General features: G+C 49.7%; 1 protein-coding gene across 5 annotated transcripts in view; it reads right to left on the reverse strand.

The window, feature by feature from the left end:
* Positions 1 to 285: 285 nt before the first annotated feature.
* Positions 286 to 17,867, reverse strand: part of LOC109894967 (sodium-dependent phosphate transporter 2) — a 101,686-nt gene continuing 84,104 nt past the window's right edge. For 3 of the 5 annotated variants that reach the window (XM_031829594.1, XM_031829595.1, XM_031829596.1), the window contains exons 10-11: positions 8,272 to 8,356; positions 286 to 1,979 (exon numbers count right to left, since the gene is read on the reverse strand). In XM_031829594.1, coding sequence (XP_031685454.1) covers positions 1,815 to 1,979; positions 8,272 to 8,356 — 250 coding nt within the window. In that variant the 3' untranslated portion in view covers positions 286 to 1,814. Of the gene's footprint in view, positions 1,980 to 7,319; positions 7,405 to 8,271; positions 8,357 to 17,867 lie in introns of all 5 variants that reach the window. The other 2 variants (XM_031829597.1, XM_031829598.1) reach the window with 2 other exon arrangements.

The raw sequence follows: 17,867 nt of genomic DNA on the forward strand, positions 1-17,867 counted from the left end.
GTTTGGTTGAACAACACACATCTTTTGTTTTAAAGCTAAAGCATATTGTAATCCAATATTACAATATGCAAAAAATATATATATATATATATATTTTGGGCATTAAGGATAGCTACTGAACCGACTACACCGTTGTCTCCTACTGCAGGCAGCCGCTATTAACGCAATGAAAGATATGCATGTATATATATATATAAAGATAAAATATAATTTTAACTGTGTTAACTAGTGATGACCGAAACATTGTGTTGACTGCATTTGTCTTTTCATATTATTGCCTGTAAAACAGTTGAATCCTAGTGTGTTAACGTATATCTGTCCGTAACACGTCTGTCCGTAACACGTCTGTCCGTAATATGCATCTGCACAGCAGGTTGTTTTATAAGATTGAACAAATTAGTTTTTTTTATGCAAAAAAAATAAAAAAAAATAAAACAAGATTCCTTCAGCATAGAAGTCAACAAGTCTCTTGACCAGAACCCATGTAATCTAACCCTCTTCAGGACTAGAACCCAGGCAGCGTGTGATCTTAACCTTCTTCAGGACTAGAACCCAGGCAGCGTGTGATCTTAACCTTCTTCAGGACTAGAACCCAGGCAGCGTGTGATCTAACCCTCTACAGGACTAGAACCCAGGCAGCGTGTGATCTTAACCTTCTTCAGGACTAGAACCCAGGCAGCGTGTGATCTTAACCTTCTTCAGGACTAGAACCCAGGCAGCGTGTGATCTAACCCTCTTCAGGACTAGAACCCAGGCAGCGTGTGATCTTAACCTTCTTCAGGACTAGAACCCAGGCAGCGTGTGATCTAACCCTCTACAGGACTAGAACCCAGGCAGCGTGTGATCTTAACCTTCTTCAGGACTAGAACCCAGGCAGCGTGTGATCTTAACCTTCTTCAGGACTAGAACCCAGGCAGCGTGTGATCTAACCCTCTTCAGGACTAGAACCCAGGCAGCGTGTGATCTTAACCTTCTTCAGGACTAGAACCCAGGCAGCGTGTGATCTAACCCTCTTCAGGACCAGAACCCAGGCAGCGTGTGATCTAACCCTCTTCAGGACTAGAACCCAGGCAGCGTGTGATCTAACCCTCTTCAGGACCAGAACCCAGGCAGCGTGTGATCTAACCCTCTACAGGACCAGAACCCAGGCAGCGTGTGATCTAACCCTCTTCAGGACTAGAACCCAGGCAGCGTGTGATCTAACCCTCTACAGGACCAGAACCCAGGCAGCGTGTGATCTAACCCTCTACAGGACCAGAACCCAGGCAGCGTGTGATCTAACCCTCTACAGGACCAGAACCCAGGCAGCGTGTGATCTAACCCTCTACAGGACTAGAACCCAGGCAGCGTGTGATCTAACCCTCTTCAGGACTAGAACCCAGGCAGCGTGTGATCTTAACCTTCTTCAGGACTAGAACCCAGGCAGCGTGTGATCTAACCCTCTACAGGACCAGAACCCAGGCAGCGTGGAATCTAACCCTCTACAGGACCAGAACCCAGGCAGCATGTGATCTAACCCTCTTCAGGACCAGAACCCAGGCAGCGTGTGATCTAACCCTCTTCAGGACCAGAACCCAGGCAGCGCGTGATCTAACCCTCTTCAGGACCAGAACCCAGGCAGCGTGTGATCTAACCCTCTACAGGACCAGAACCCAGACAGCGTGGAATCTAACTCTTTCCTTCTCCCCTCTAGACAGTTTAATTAACCACTCCATCCATCTCTTTTCTCCTACTAGCCTCATTCGTTGCATCTCCTCGTTCTTTACCATCCCCTCTCCCTCCATCTCGTCTTTTCTCCCTCTCTCCTCGCTTCCTCAGACGTAAGGGAGGATGCCGTAGACGAACAGGGCCATGACCGCGGCGCTGAACAGCCCCGCCACCGGCACCGTGACGAACCACGCCAGGAAGATGTTACGGAACAACCGCCAATCAACCGCCTTCTTGGAGCGGATCCAGCCAACCGCTACCACCGAGCCCACCTGGTCACCATGGAGGGGGGGGGGGGAGAACAAAATTAACCGCAGCACAGAATTAATTACATTTATATATATATTTATATGAGTTCAGCCAGTGGTCCTGGTCCACCAAACCTGGTCCAGGAGAAGACTGTGCAGCCCTGAACAACTAACTGCTCAAGACCTGACCTGAGAGTCAGGTGTGTTAGTTAACGCAGGGATAGAACAAAAACCTGCTGCGAGCCTAAAAGCACCAGTGTTGGTTGGTGACAGACCACTAACGTGAAATCTCCTAGGTTAGTAGTGACAGTTGATTTTACCACTTCTATTTGTAGGTTTCTTCATATCAGTCCGTTGAAGACTGAAGTTACCCATTTTAGTTTCTGATTTCACCACCCCAAAATGGGATCCACCCTAAATGGAATCCACCCAAAATGGAATCCACCCAAAATGGAATCCACCCAAAATGGAATCCACCCAAAATGGAATCCACCCAAAATGGAATCCACCCAAAATGGAATCCACCCAAAATGGAATCCACCCAAAATGGAATCCACCCAAAATGGAATCCACCCAAAATGGAATCCACCCAAAATGGAATCCACCCAAAATGGAATCCACCCAAAATAGAATCCACCCAAAATGGAATCCACCCAAAATGGAATCCACCCAAAATGGAATCCACCCAAAATGGAATCCACGCAAATCAATAAATAGCTGAATGTGTGTGTGATTGTGCATGTTTCCTTCAGTGCATACTTATGCAATGTTCAGGTTTCCACAACAGCACATTTCTGATCTCACATATTTACATGAAATACTTTACGATCAAACTTACAATAAAAACAACTTGGTCTGTAATTCCCAGTGGAATTAGTGTGCTGGATTATGTGATTTACATGTACAGTGACACATCCAAGCATGCTCCATATGTGTGGCGGAAGGGCGGGACAGAGTGTGTGTGTGTGTTTGGCCCTCTATGGGGAGGTACTGAGAGCAGAGAGGACTGGTCTTATACGACCAGTGTAACCCGAGGTAGCAGCCCTGTGACGCAAAGAGTGGCAGTCTAAATCGGTTGTGTGTGTGTGTGTGTGTGTGTGTGTGTAGTGTGTAGCAGTCTAAATCTGGACTGGGTCAGGAGGGACTGCCCATGTTTCACAGCCCAATTTCAATTCTTTTCCCAATGATATGATGAACAGAAGCTGGCTGCCTCTGTAAAAAGCAACCAGAGAATCTGTGTGGCCGTGAGCAACTTAGTCGGAATCTAGCTAACTCAGCGTTGTGAGAAAGGCCGCGTTCCAGACAGATTACATTTGAAGCCGCACTACGACCATTAACCAATGGTTGCATGATGTCATCAACTGCACAGTCTGGCATCGAATGGCTGTATCATATGATATGGTAAGCTGATAGGTTAAACCCCTATCCAGGCGTTGAGATCTGGTAGACGACCGGCACTGTAGTCGGTCTGAAACGCGGATATCGTTGGACGCTGAGCGAATTGAGCAGCGAACTAGTCACTACACATCATCATAGCAGTTTTTTTTACAGGGTTTAGGGAGCCATCTCAGACATGTATTAGTTTAATAACGGAAGTAGGGAATTTCACTTTATTTAACTGGGTTCAAACTGAATGGCCCCCCCCCCAAAAAAAACTGCACTCTTTCCTGTACTCACAGGTCTTGGTAGAGGCCACCTTGGTGACATCAGGGTCGTAGTCATTAGGATGCAAACAGAACAAAACTAAAATTATACTTATTAGATTTGTGCAATAAGAAAAGCTAGTTTTCCACTTCCTTTGCAAAATGATTTTTTTTCCTACGGTGTGCCCTAATGAATATGACCCCGATCGTGAGTTTAGACGAGAGCAACCTCGGATTAATTGGTCAGTGGTCTTAACAAATCAACCAATCACCAGAGAGACAATACGGACATCACAATCATACGACAGACATAGCTAGCTATTAGCATGTTAAAGAGAGTTAGGCCTACTGCTACCAAGGGAGTGGAGGAGAGAAATCAGGAGAAATGGTTTAGCATCAGGTTGATTTTAGTGAATTTAGCTTTTTTTTTTTATCAATTGAAAATACAGTTTTGTTTCTTGAGCATTTTCCCCCAGCTGATGACAAATGTACCTAGAGGAAAGGCCTGACTTGGCCAAGTCCGTTGCTGAAATATTGCTCAATGAAACAGTTGAGTCAGAGTTGTAGCGTGTACAGTAGCCAGCAGATGCAACCCGTATGCGTACAGCTACACTAGTAACAGTTGGGATAATGAGGTAATTTGGAGATCAAAGCATTCCTCATCCCTGGATTGACGTACGTTTTCCCTGAGCCATATCTCGTGCCGTCTCTCCTCAGTGTCTTCATCTACAAAGGAAGTCTGTTTGACCCCAGCGCGCGGCAGTCAGGAAGTCCGTTTGACCCTAGCGCGGCAGTTATGAAGTCCGTTTGACCCCAGCGCGGCAGTCAGGAAGTCCGTTTGACCCTAGCGCGGCAGTCAGGAAGTCCGTTTGACCCTAGCGCGGCAGTCAGGAAGTCCGTTTGACCCTAGCGCGGCAGTCAGGAAGTCCGTTTGACCCCAGCGCGGCAGTCAGGAAGTCCGTTTGACCCCAGCGCGGCAGTCAGGAAGTCCGTTTGACCCCAGCGCGCGGCAGTCAGGAAGTCCGTATGACCCCAGTGTGCGGCAGTCAGGAAGTCCATTTGACCCTAGCGTGGCAGTCAGGAAGTCCGTTTGACCCTAGCGCGGCAGTCAGGAAGTCCGTTTGACCCCAGCCCGACAGCCAGGAAGTCCATTTGATCCCAGCGCGCAGCAGTCAGGAAGTCCATTTGACCCTAGCGCGGCAGTCAGGAAGTCCGTTTGACCCCAGCGGGGCAGTCAAGAAGTCCGTTTGACCCTAGAGCGGCAGTCAGGAAGTCCGTTTGACCCTAGCGCGGCAGTCAGGAAGTCCATTTGACCCTAGCGCGGCAGTCAGGAAGTCCGTTTGACCCTAGCGCGGCAGTCAGGAAGTCCGCTTGACCCTAGCGCGGCAGTCAGGAAGTCCGCTTGACCCCAGCGCGGCAGTCAGGACGTCCGTTTGACCCTAGCGCGGCAGTCAGGACGTCCGTTTGACCCTAGCGCGGCAGTCAGGAAGTCCGTTTGACCCTAGCGCGGCAGTCAGGAAGTCCATTTGACCCCAGCGCGCGGCAGTCAGGAAGTCCGTTTGACCCCAGCCCGCGGCAGTCAGGAAGTCCATTTGACCCTAGCGCGGCAGCCAGGAAGTCCATTTGACCCCAGCGCGCGGCAGTCAGGAAGTCCGTTTGACCCCAGCGCGCGGCAGTCAGGAAGTCCATTTGACCCTAGCGCGGCAGTCAGGAAGTCCATTTGACCCTAGCGCGGCAGTCAGGAAGTCCATTTGACCCTAGCGCGGCAGTCAGGAAGTCCATTTGACCCCAGCGCGCAGCAGTCAGGAAGTCCGTTTGACCCTAGCGCGGCAGTCAGGAAGTCCGTTTGACCCCAGCGGGGCAGTCAAGAAGTCCGTTTGACCCCAGCGCGACAGTCAGGAAGTCCGTTTGACCCCAGCGCGACAGTCAGGAAGTCCATTTGACCCCAGCGCGCAGCAGTCAGGAAGTCCATTTGACCCTAGAGCGGCAGTCAGGAAGTCCGTTTGACCCCAGCGCGGCAGTCAGGAAGTCCGTTTGACCCCAGCGCGGCAGTCAGGAAGTCCGTTTGACCCCAGCGCGCGGCAGTCAGGAAGTCCGTATGACCCCAGTGTGCGGCAGTCAGGAAGTCCATTTGACCCTAGCGTGGCAGTCAGGAAGTCCGTTTGACCCTAGCGCGGCAGTCAGGAAGTCCGTTTGACCCCAGCCCGACAGCCAGGAAGTCCATTTGATCCCAGCGCGCAGCAGTCAGGAAGTCCATTTGACCCTAGCGCGGCAGTCAGGAAGTCCGTTTGACCCCAGCGGGGCAGTCAAGAAGTCCGTTTGACCCTAGAGCGGCAGTCAGGAAGTCCGTTTGACCCTAGCGCGGCAGTCAGGAAGTCCATTTGACCCTAGCGCGGCAGTCAGGAAGTCCGTTTGACCCTAGCGCGGCAGTCAGGAAGTCCGCTTGACCCTAGCGCGGCAGTCAGGAAGTCCGCTTGACCCCAGCGCGGCAGTCAGGACGTCCGTTTGACCCTAGCGCGGCAGTCAGGACGTCCGTTTGACCCTAGCGCGGCAGTCAGGAAGTCCGTTTGACCCTAGCGCGGCAGTCAGGAAGTCCATTTGACCCCAGCGCGCGGCAGTCAGGAAGTCCGTTTGACCCCAGCCCGCGGCAGTCAGGAAGTCCATTTGACCCTAGCGCGGCAGCCAGGAAGTCCATTTGACCCCAGCGCGCGGCAGTCAGGAAGTCCGTTTGACCCCAGCGCGCGGCAGTCAGGAAGTCCATTTGACCCTAGCGCGGCAGTCAGGAAGTCCATTTGACCCTAGCGCGGCAGTCAGGAAGTCCATTTGACCCTAGCGCGGCAGTCAGGAAGTCCATTTGACCCCAGCGCGCAGCAGTCAGGAAGTCCGTTTGACCCTAGCGCGGCAGTCAGGAAGTCCGTTTGACCCCAGCGGGGCAGTCAAGAAGTCCGTTTGACCCCAGCGCGACAGTCAGGAAGTCCGTTTGACCCCAGCGCGACAGTCAGGAAGTCCATTTGACCCCAGCGCGCAGCAGTCAGGAAGTCCATTTGACCCTAGAGCGGCAGTCAGGAAGTCAGTTTGATCCTAGCGCGGCAGTCAGGAAGTCAGTTGGATCTGCTGGCTAGTGTGCAACTACACTCTTTTCTCAATATGTTCCAAATGGCACCCTATTCCCTTCATAGAGCCTTCTGGGGCCCCCGGTTAAATGTAGTGCGCTATATAGGGGATAGGACACCACTTGGGACACAATCCCGAGTCACCACTGAATTACACAAGACTGAAGTGGCTAATTAAATGAGAGGTGTTATGATTGGTCTGCCTGAGGCTAGCCTGGTGCGTTTCATTCATTCAGGAACTAAGATTTCACTAAAATGTGGATTAGGTAACGTCATTACGTAACACAATCCCACTGAGCTACACAATGCTGTTTCAGACACCTTTGGGATGATTTAAGACACGTCAATATCAGGTAGGTGAGTGAACTCTGCTAACTATTACATGGATGGATGGATGGATATTCATGACTTCTGCCATGCGTTGTGTGTGATGGTAAGAATTAGGTAATCTCATTGGAGCCCTCAGACCTTAACCAATCACAGCTGGAGGAAAAGTGCACAAGGGGTCAAAGCTGCAACTCGGGAGAGTTGTGATTGGCTCAGATTCAGTCTAGTGAAGCTGATGGGAGGAGCTACACGGCTTCACTAACCAACCAGCACGCCAATACCTTGCAGTGGGTGGAGCTTATTGGGATGCCCACATTAGAAGCAACAAGCACTGACAGAGCGCTCATTACTTCAACGCAAAAACCACTGAATAGATGGAATAGAGAGAGAGAGAGACAGAGAGAGAGACAGAGAGAGAGAGAGAGAGAGACAGAGAGAGAGAGAGAGAGAGACAGAGAGAGAGAGAGAGAGAGAGAGAGAGAGAGAGAGACAGAGACACAGAGAGAGAGAGAGAGACAGAGACACAGAGAGAGAGAGAGACACAGAGAGAGAGAGACACAGAGAGAGAGAGACACAGAGAGAGAGAGAGACACAGAGAGAGAGAGAGACACAGAGAGAGAGAGAGACAGAGACACAGAGAGAGAGAGCGAAGAGAGGAGAGACACACAGAGACAGAGAGAGAGAGAGACACACAGAGAGAGAGAGAGAGAGAGAGAGAGACACAGAGAGACAGACACCGAGACAGAGAGAGAGAGTGAGACAGAGAAAAAGAGAGAGAGAGAGAGAGAGAGAGAGAGAGAGAGTGAGACAGAGAGAGAGAGAGAGATGGAGAGAGAGAGAAAAAGAGAGAGAGAGAGAGAGAGAGAGAGAGAGAGAGAGAGTGTGAGACAGAGAGAGATGGAGAGAGAGAGAAAAAGAGAGAGAGAGAGAGATGGAGGGGTACAAAAACACAGAGAAGAGAAGTGAGACAAGGAGGAGTTGTAAGATTGCAGGAGCGAGGCAGCCCAGCCTTTTGAGGCGTTCAGCAAACAGCACACCTGTGGGAACAAACACACCACACCTACACACCACACCTATACACCTGCCAGGTCGCAGTTGGAAATGAGAACATGTTCTCAACTCTGGCCTACCTGGTTAAATAAAAGGTGAAATAAAATCCACACCACACCAACATGCCATGTGAGTGTAAGGGTGAGATGTGGCTGGTAGGCGGTCCACCAGCCTGGGTCGTACCTTGCAGTGTGTGGTACTGACTGGGATTCCGATATTGGAAGCAAACACAACAGTGAGAGCGGAAGCCAGCTCTATAGTGAATCCACTGTGAAGAGGAGAGAGGGGGGTAGAGAGACATCCTTAACCGTCAGTGTCCTGCCTTTCTACAGAATCAAAAACACACAGGAGGCCTTCACAGGAGTCATATCCCCCTCACACACACAGGCCTTCACAGGAGTCATATCCCCCTCACTCGCTCACACACACAGGCCTTCACAGGAGTCATATCCCCCTCACTCGCTCGCTCACACACACACTCACAGGAGTCATATCCCCCTCACTCGCTCACCACACACACAGGCCTTCACACAAGTCATATCTCCCTCACTCGCAGGCAGAAGACAGACAGACAGACAGACAGACAGACAGACAGACAGACAGGACAGACAGACAGAACAGACAGACAGACCAGGACAGACAGACAGACAGACAGACAGGACAGACAGGACAGACAGGACCAGGCAGCCGGACCAGACACGAAGACAGACAGACAGACCAGACAGACAGACAGACAGACAGACAGACAGACAGACAGGACAGACCAGACAGACAGACAACAGGACAGACAGGACAGACAGACAGACAGACAGACAGACAGACAACAGACAGACAGCCAGACAGACAGACAGACAGACAGACAGACACGACAGGACAGACAGGACAGACAGGACAGAACAGACAGGACAGACAGACAGGACAGACCAGAACAGACAGACAGACAGGAACAGACAGACAGACAGACAGACAAGACGGACAGTACAGACAGACAGACAGAACAGGGACCAGACAGACAGACAGACAGACAGACAGACAGACAGACAGACAGACAGACAGACAGACAGACAGACAGACAGACAGACAGACAGACAGACAGACAGACAGACAGACAGACAGACAGACAGACAGACAGACAGACAGACAGACAGACAGACAGACAGACAGACAGACAGACAGACAGACAGACAGACAGACAGACAGACAGACAGACAGACAGACAGACAGGACAGACAGACAGACAGACAGACAGACGACAGACAGACAGACAGACAGACAGAAGACAGACAGGACAGCAGACAGACAGACAGACCAGACAGACAGACAGACAGACAGAGCAGACAGACCAGCACAGACACAGACAGACAGACGACAGACAGACAGACAGACAGACAGAACAGACAGACAGACAGACACGACAGACCAGACAGACAGACAGACAGACAGACACGACAGACAGACAGACAGACAGAGCAGACAGACAGACAACAGACAGACAGACAGACAGACAGACAGACAGACAGACAGACAGACAGACAGACAGACAGACAGACAGACGCAGGACAGACAGACAGACAGACAGACAGACAGACAGGACAGACAGACAGACAGACAGACAGACAGCGACAGACAGACAGACAGACAGACAGACAGACAGACAGACAGACGACAGACAGACAGACAGACAGACAGACAGACAGACAGACAGACAGACAGACAGACAGACAGACAGACACGACAGACAGACAGACAGGACAGACAGACAGACAGACAGACAGACAGACAGACAGACAGCACAGACAGACAGACAGACAGGACACGACAGACAGACAGACAGGACAGACAGACAGACAGACCAGACAGACAGGACAGACAGACAGACACGACAGACTAGACAGACAGACAGACAGACAGGACAGACAGGACAGGACAGGAACGACAGACAGACACGACAGGACAGACCGACAGACAGACAGACAGACAGACAAGCAGACAGACAGACGAACAGAACAGACAGACAGGACAGACAGACAGACAGACAGACGACAGACAGACAGACAGACAGACAGACAGACAGACAGACAACAGACAGACAGACAGACAGACAGACAGACAGACAGACTTTCACATATGACAGACAGACAGACAGGCTTCACATATGACAGACAGACAGACAGGCTTTCACATATGACAGACAGACAGACAGGCTTTCACATATGACAGAACAGACAGACAGGCTTTCACATATGACAGACAGACAGACAGGCTCCACATATACGAGACAGACAGACAGACAGACAGACAGAACGACAGACAGACAGGCTTTCACATATGACAGACAGACAGACAGGCTTTCACATATGACAGACAGACAGACAGGCTTTCACATATGACAGACAGACAGACAGGCTTTCACCATATGACAGACAGACAGCAGGCTTTCACATATGACAGACAGACAGACAGGCTTTCACATATGACAGACAGACAGACAGGCTTTCACATATGACAGACAGACAGACAGGCCTTCCACATTATGACAGACAGACAGACAGAGACAGACAGACAGACAGACACAGTGACTATTGCTGAGTGATTAACTGACGTCGATTCCGTTAACTTGAATGGATACACTTTTACGCCTGCTACGTTAGAATAGAAACACACACAGACCGCACGAGAGATAAACCTACACAACGACGAGAGGGACAGAGACAGTTTGTGAAAGTGTGTCTTATCTACTCTGAAGACCTAGAATAATGATTTCCTCAGACAGCTCTGCAGACTACTTAGGCAGGCTAGCCTAGCTAAATAGCATGACTACAGACAGTACCGTATGGAGAGCACAGAGATATCCTTAGATGGTCTGGCTGGCTGGCTGATACTGCCTGAGCAGAGATGATGACTTTAAGGAGAGCACAGAGATAACCTAGATGATCTGGCTGGCTGATACTGCCTGAGCAGAGATGATGACTTTAAGGAGAGCACAGAGATAACCTAGATGATCTGGCTGGCTGATACTGCCTGAGCAGAGATGATGACTTTAAGGAGAGCACAGAGAGAACCTAGATGATCTGGCTGGCTGATACTGCCTGAGCAGAGATGATGACTTTAAGGAGAGCACAGAGAGAACCTAGATGATCTGGCTGGCTGATATTGCCTGAGCAGAGATGATGACTTTGAGGAATGAACATGAATAAAGTAATGACATAAAAACTAAGTAATAGACACAACTGAAATATTTATTTCATAGTCATGTCCTGTTTCTCTACTGATGTCTACCCAATGTGGACCTGACAGAGACAATGCAACATTTTCAATGTTTTGGTAATTGAATGTTCACTATTTTTGGCTGCGGAATTTCCATTATAAAGATATATTTCATTATGCATTTAATGTAAATAAGGATATTCAAAACCGAAATAGATTTTTTTTAGAAACGCCTTCAAAAAGCAGTAATCTTTCAGCATAACATAACCTTTAACCTTTTAAAGAGTCTTACAATTACAACTTCCACTTCAGGGAGTCATGTGACACGCACAGAACATGTCTACATGTAACATGAGTGTGTGTGTGTGTGTGTGTGGAGGGGGGGGGGGTCCTGATAGACTGGATATAGCACGTAAGTGTGTCTGTAGGGGGGGGACACGGGGGGGCGAAGACGACACACTAGGTGCTCAAATGACTGACTCACTGCTTAAACAAATTTCACACACACACACACACCAAAAACACACACACCAAAACACACATCAAAGCACCCCCCCCCCCCCCTCCAAAAGAGAGGAGACAGGAAGATGCATGGTAATGGCCACTAGAGGAAGGAGAGTCTTTAGAGCGTAGAGAACCACAGCTAATTGTCCTTTATCCCCAGCAGACAGGCTGGCGGCTGATGGAGGCAGACGGGTGTGAGAACAGGGAAGGAGGAGAGGGGGAAGGAAGGACACAAGGAGAGATGGCAAGAGAGCAACAGAGAACAGGCAGTCTTTGTGAAAGATAATTTGTTCTTAACTGACTTGCCTAGTGAAATAAAAAGCGAGAGATGGCTAGAGAGGGGAGAGAGCGATGGCTAGAGAGGGGAGAGAGCGATGGCTAGAGGGGGGAGAGAGAGATGGCTAGAGAGGGGAGAGAGATATGACTAGAGAGGGGAGAGAGATATGACTAGAGAGGGGAGAGAGAGATATGACTAGAGAGGGGAGAGAGAGATGGCTAGAGAGGGGAGAGAGAGATGGCTAGAGAGGGGAGAGAGAGATGGCTAGAGAGGGAGAGAGAGATGGCTAAGAGAGGGAGAGAGAGATGGCTAGAGGGGAGAGAGAGAGATGGCTAGAGGGGAGAGAGAGAGATGGCTAGAGGGGAGAGAGAGAGATGGCTAGAGGGGTGAGAGAGAGATGGCTAGAGGGGGGAGAGAGAGATGGCTAGAGGGGGGAGAGAGAGATGGCTAGAGGGGGGAGAGAGAGATGGCTAGAGAGGGGAGAGAGATATGACTAGAGAGGGGAGAGAGAGATGGCTAGAGAGGGGAGAGAGAGATGGCTAGAGAGGGGAGAGAGATATGACTAGAAGGAGGGGAGAGAGATATGGCTAGAGAGGGGAGAGAGATATGGCTAGAGGAGGGGAGAGAGATATGACTAGAGAGGGGAGAGAGAGATGGCTAGAGAGGGGAGAGAGAGATGGCTAGAGGGGAGAGAGAGATGGCTAGAGGGGAGAGAGAGAGATGGCTAGAGGGGAGAGAGAGGGGGGGATGGAGAGATGGCTAGAGGGGGGAGAGAGATGGGCTAGAGGGGGGGGAGAGAGAGATGGCTAGAGGGGGGGAGAGAGAGATGGCTAGAGGGGGGGGAGAGAGATGGCTAGAGAAGGGAGAGAGATGGCTAGAGAGGGGAGAGGGGGGAGAATGAACTCATTGTACAAAAGTGAAGAGAAGAGAAGCAGACAGAAATAAGAGCGATAGAGGGAGAGAGCGAGTGAGAAAAAGAGGGGGTAGTGATCGCAAGGGATAAAGAAGGAGAGAGAGAAAGTCTGGCTGGCATCCCTCTGCGGACTAGAGGCCAGACTCCCACTGCGGTGTTCCCTTTCCCAGAATGCAACACCATTGGCCCACTTCCTGCAGCTCTGTGATGTTCTTGCCAGGCCACCCCATCCTGTTTGATCTGCGAGGACCAGGGCACATTCTATACTCTACTAATTAGTGAGGAGAAGAGAAGAGCGAGATATAGGGGGGCATGGAGGATAGAGAGAGAGAGAGGAGACAGAGAAAGGGAGATGGCGAGGGAGCAAGCGAGACAGGAAGAGAAAGAGAGATGGAGGACTAAGGCTGCTGAGCTCTCTGTTCTTTCAGGGATTTACACAAAGGGTTGGATCAGTTTGGCCTCCCTCTACTAGATGGATCCATGTGTGTCCGTCTGTGGGTCAAAGTGAGGTTAACATGAGCCCTGCTCTGCTGGGTTGACAAGGAAGAGACACACTTGTTTACTGACGACTACAGAGAATCCTGAAGCAGGTTCTAGTGAGGTGGGTAGGGTTCTAAAAAGCAGCGTTCTAGTGAGGTGGGTAGGGTTCTAAAAAGCAGTGTTCTAGTGTGGTGGGTAGGGTTCTAAAAAGCAGTGTTCTAGTGAGGTGGGTAGGGTTCTAAAAAGCAGTGTTCTAGTGAGAGGGGTAGGGTTCTAAAAAGCAGTGTTCTAGTGAGGTGGGTAGGGTTCTAAAAAGCAGTGTTCTAGTGTGGTGGGTAGGGTTCTAAAAAGCAGTGTTCTAGTGAGGTGGGTAGGGTTCTAAAAAGCAGTGTTCTAGTGTGGTGGGTAGGGTTCTAAAAAGCAGTGTTCTAGTGAGGTGGGTAGGGTTCTAAAAAGCAGTGTTCTAGTGTGGTGGGTAGGGTTCTAAAAAAGCAGTGTTCTAGTGAGAGGGGTAGGGTTCTAAAAAGCAGTGTTCTAGTGAGGTGGGTAGGGTTCTAAAAAGCAGCATTCTAGTGCGGTGGGTAGGGTTCTAAAAAGCAGCATTCTAGTGCGGTGGGTAGGGTTCTAAAAAGCAGCGTTCTAGTGCAGTGGGTAGGGTTCTAAGAATGTTGAGGGGGAATAGTGCAGTCTCAAAGGTTCTAAGAATCAGAACTAGGATCAATCCCTCAGTAGGGTTCTATTGAGGATGTAGAACAGGGATGGGCAACGCCCCCTTTTTGTAGGCACCCGCAGACCAATCACCCCCCCCCCCCCCCCCCCCCCCCCCCCCCCCGACTAGGGAACTCAGTCTCAACTTACTGTTCAAAGTTAGAATAATAGAAATACACAAGGCACAATTTGGTCATTTGGTTGTGCATCAGCAGTCACTCAATCAGTCCCATGTCAGATAAAATGCTTTAGATTGGTGAATGAGTCTAGCAGACAGCTATCTAAACTTGTAGTAATCACGGTCCAATTACCAACCAGGACGGGGCCCATTGATCCTCAGTTATCAGCCACTGCGGCCTACCACAATGAGTTTCATTTCCTCTGTGGCCCCAAACCCCCCCCATCAAAGTTGCCCATCCATGATCTAGATTCCAGAGGGTTCTAGAGTAGAGGGGTTCTATAGTGAGGATCAGGACAATAGAGTAGAGAAGGGTTGAGGACTAGGTTCTTAGCAGTGGTTCTACAGCGGTGTTTGAGTGGTTCAGTTCAGAAGACAAAGGGTTCACGCAGACTCATCAGGCAGTCAGACAGGCAGTCAGTCAGACAGGCAGGCAGTCAGACAAGCAGTCAGACAGGCAGGCAGTCAGACAAGCAGTCAGACAGGCAGGCAGTCAGACAAGCAGTCAGACAGGCAGTCAGTCAGACAAGCAGTCAGACAGGCAGTCAGTCAGACAAGCAGTCAGACAGGCAGTCAGACAGGCAGTCAGACAGGCAGGCAGTCAGACAAGCAGTCAGACAGGCAGGCAGTCAGACAAGCAGTCAGACAGGCAGGCAGGCAAGCAGTCAGACAGGCAGGCAGACAAGCAGTCAGACAGGCAGGCAGGCAGACAAGCAGTCAGACAGGCAGGCAGGCAGACAAGCAGTCAGACAGGCAGTCAGACAGGCAGGCAGGCAGGCAGACAAGCAGTCACAGGCAGTCAGTCAGACAAGCAGTCAGACAGGCAAGCAGTCAGACAGGCAGTCAGACAAGCAGTCAGACAGGCAGTCAGACAGGCAGTCAGACAGGCAGGCAGTCAGACAAGCAGTCAGACAGGCAGGCAGTCAGACAGACAGGCAGTCAGACAAGCAGTCAGACAGGCAAGCAGTCAGACAAACAGTCAGACAAACAGTCAGACAAGCAGTCAGTCAGGCAGGCAGGCAGGCAGACAGACAAGCAGTCACAGGCAGTCAGTCAGACAGGCAAGCAGTCAGACAGGCAAGCAGTCAGACAGGCAAGCAGTCAGACAGGCAAGCAGTCAGACAGGCAAGCAGTCAGACAGGCAAGCAGTCAGACAAGCAGTCAGACAAGCAGTCAGACAAGCAGTCAGACAAGCAGTCAGACAGGCAGTCAGACAGGCAGTCAGACAGGCAGTCAGACAGGCAGTCAGACAGGCAGTCAGACAGGCAGTCAGACAGGCAGTCAGACAAACTGTATGAAGAGGAAGTCTATGAGTTTGTTTGTGCATTCCACTCTACATGCATGAGTCTATCAATCTGAAACACCAAGTCCACTATGCCAGTATGTGTATGCAATGACATATCTGGGATTTCATATAGGCTACATACAGGTAACTGCCAATATAAAGGAAACCTCACCATAAAGTGTCTTAATAGGGCGATGGGCCACTACGACCCAACAACTTCAATGAGCTTTGGGCACAGATTCCACAGGTGTCTGCAACTCTATTGGAGGGATGAGACAGCATTCTTCCACGAGAAACTCCATAATTTGTTGATGTTGGTAGAAAACACATTTTGTTACGTTAAAGGCTTATTCTAAAAATATATAAAAAGTGTTGTTCCTCATCAATCAATACCCCATAATGACATCACAATACCCCATAATGACATCACAATAACCCATAATGACATCACAATAACCCATAATGACATCACAATACTCCATAATGACAAAGCAGAAACATATGTAAAGAATTTTTGGGGCAAATTTCTATTAAAAGAAATGACTGAAATATCACATTTACATTAGTATTGAGAACCTTTACTTAGTACTTTGTTGAAGCACCTTTGGCAGCGATTACAGCCTCGAGTCTTCTTGGGTATGACGCTACTAGCTTGACACACATTTATTTGGGAAGTTTCTCCCATTCTTCTTTGCAGATCCTCTCAAACTCTGTCAGGTTGGATGAGGAGCGTCGCTGCACAGCTATTTTCATGTCTCTCCAGAGATGTTCGATCAGTTTCATGTCCAGGCTCTGGCTGGGCCACTCAAGGACATTCAGAGACTTGCCTCAAAGCCACTCCTGCGTTATCTTGGCTGTGTGCTTTGGGTCTTTGTCCTGTTGGAAGGTGAACCGTTGCCCCAGTCTGAGGTCCTGAGTGCTCTGGAGCAGGTTTTCATCAAGGATCTCTCTGTACTTTTCTCCATTCATCTTTCCCTCGATCCTGACTAGTCTCCCAGTTCCTAAAAACATCCCCACAGCATGATGCTGCCACCACCATGGTTCACCGTAGGGATGGTGCCAGGTTTCCTCCAGACGTGACGCTTGGCATTCAGGCCAAAGAGTTCAATCTTGGTTTCATCAGACCAGAGAATAATGTTTCTCATGGTCCGAGTCCTTTAGATGCCTTTTGGCAAACTCCAAGCGGGCTGCCGTACCTTTTTACTGAAGAGTGGCTTCCATCTGGCCACTCTACCATAAAGCCCTGATTGGTGGAGTGCTGCAGAGATGGTTGTCCTTCTGGAAGGTTCTCCCATCTCCACAGAGGAACTCTGCAGCTCATTCCGAGTGACCATCGGGTTCTTGGTCACATCCCTGACCAAGGCTTTTCGCCCTCGATTGCCGGGCTATGCCAGATTCTAGGAAGAATCTTGGTGGTTCCAAACTTCTCCCATTTAAGAATGATGGAGGCCACTGTGTTCTTGGGCACCATCAATGCTGCAAAAATGTTTTGGCACCCTTCCCCAGATCTGTGCCTCGACACAATCCTGTCTCGGAGCTCTAAGGACTATTCCTTCAAACTCATGGCTTGGATTTTACTCTGACATGCACTGTCAATTGTGGGACCTTATATAGACAGGTATGTGCCTTTCCAAATCATGTCCAATCAATTGAATTGTGCAAAACTGATAGAGACATACCCCAAGCGACTTACAGCTGTAATCGCAGCAAAAGGTGTCGCTACAAAGTATTAACTTAAGGGGGCTGAATCATTTTGCACGCCCAATTTTTCAGTTTTTGATTTGTTTAAAAAAGTTTGAAATATCCAATAAATGTCGTTCCACTTCATGATTGTGTCCCACTTGTTGTTGATTCTTCACAAAAAAACACAGTTTTAAATCTTTATGTTTGAAGCCTGAAATGTGGCAAAAGGTCGCAAAGTTCAAGGGGGCCGAATACTTTCGCAAGACACTGTATATATTTTTTATCCATTTTAGAACAAAGCTGTAACGTAACAAAATGTGGAAAAAATTAAGGGGTCTGAATACTTTCTGAATGCACCGTCACCTTGTATCCCTCATTTACTTTAGTTTGGCAGTTACCTATATGTGTGTCTGTCATCCCACCTACCCATCCTCCCAGTCAGTCACATGCAGCCCTCCCCACTCCTCTCTCACCTGGAAGGTGTGATGGGGGTGATGTCCTTCCCCATGGTCTGGATCACCCGGCACCCCCACACCCCCCCCCT

Source organism: Oncorhynchus kisutch, linkage group LG8 (genome assembly GCF_002021735.2).
Source record: "Oncorhynchus kisutch isolate 150728-3 linkage group LG8, Okis_V2, whole genome shotgun sequence".
Taxonomy (NCBI): Eukaryota; Metazoa; Chordata; class Actinopteri; order Salmoniformes; family Salmonidae; genus Oncorhynchus; species Oncorhynchus kisutch.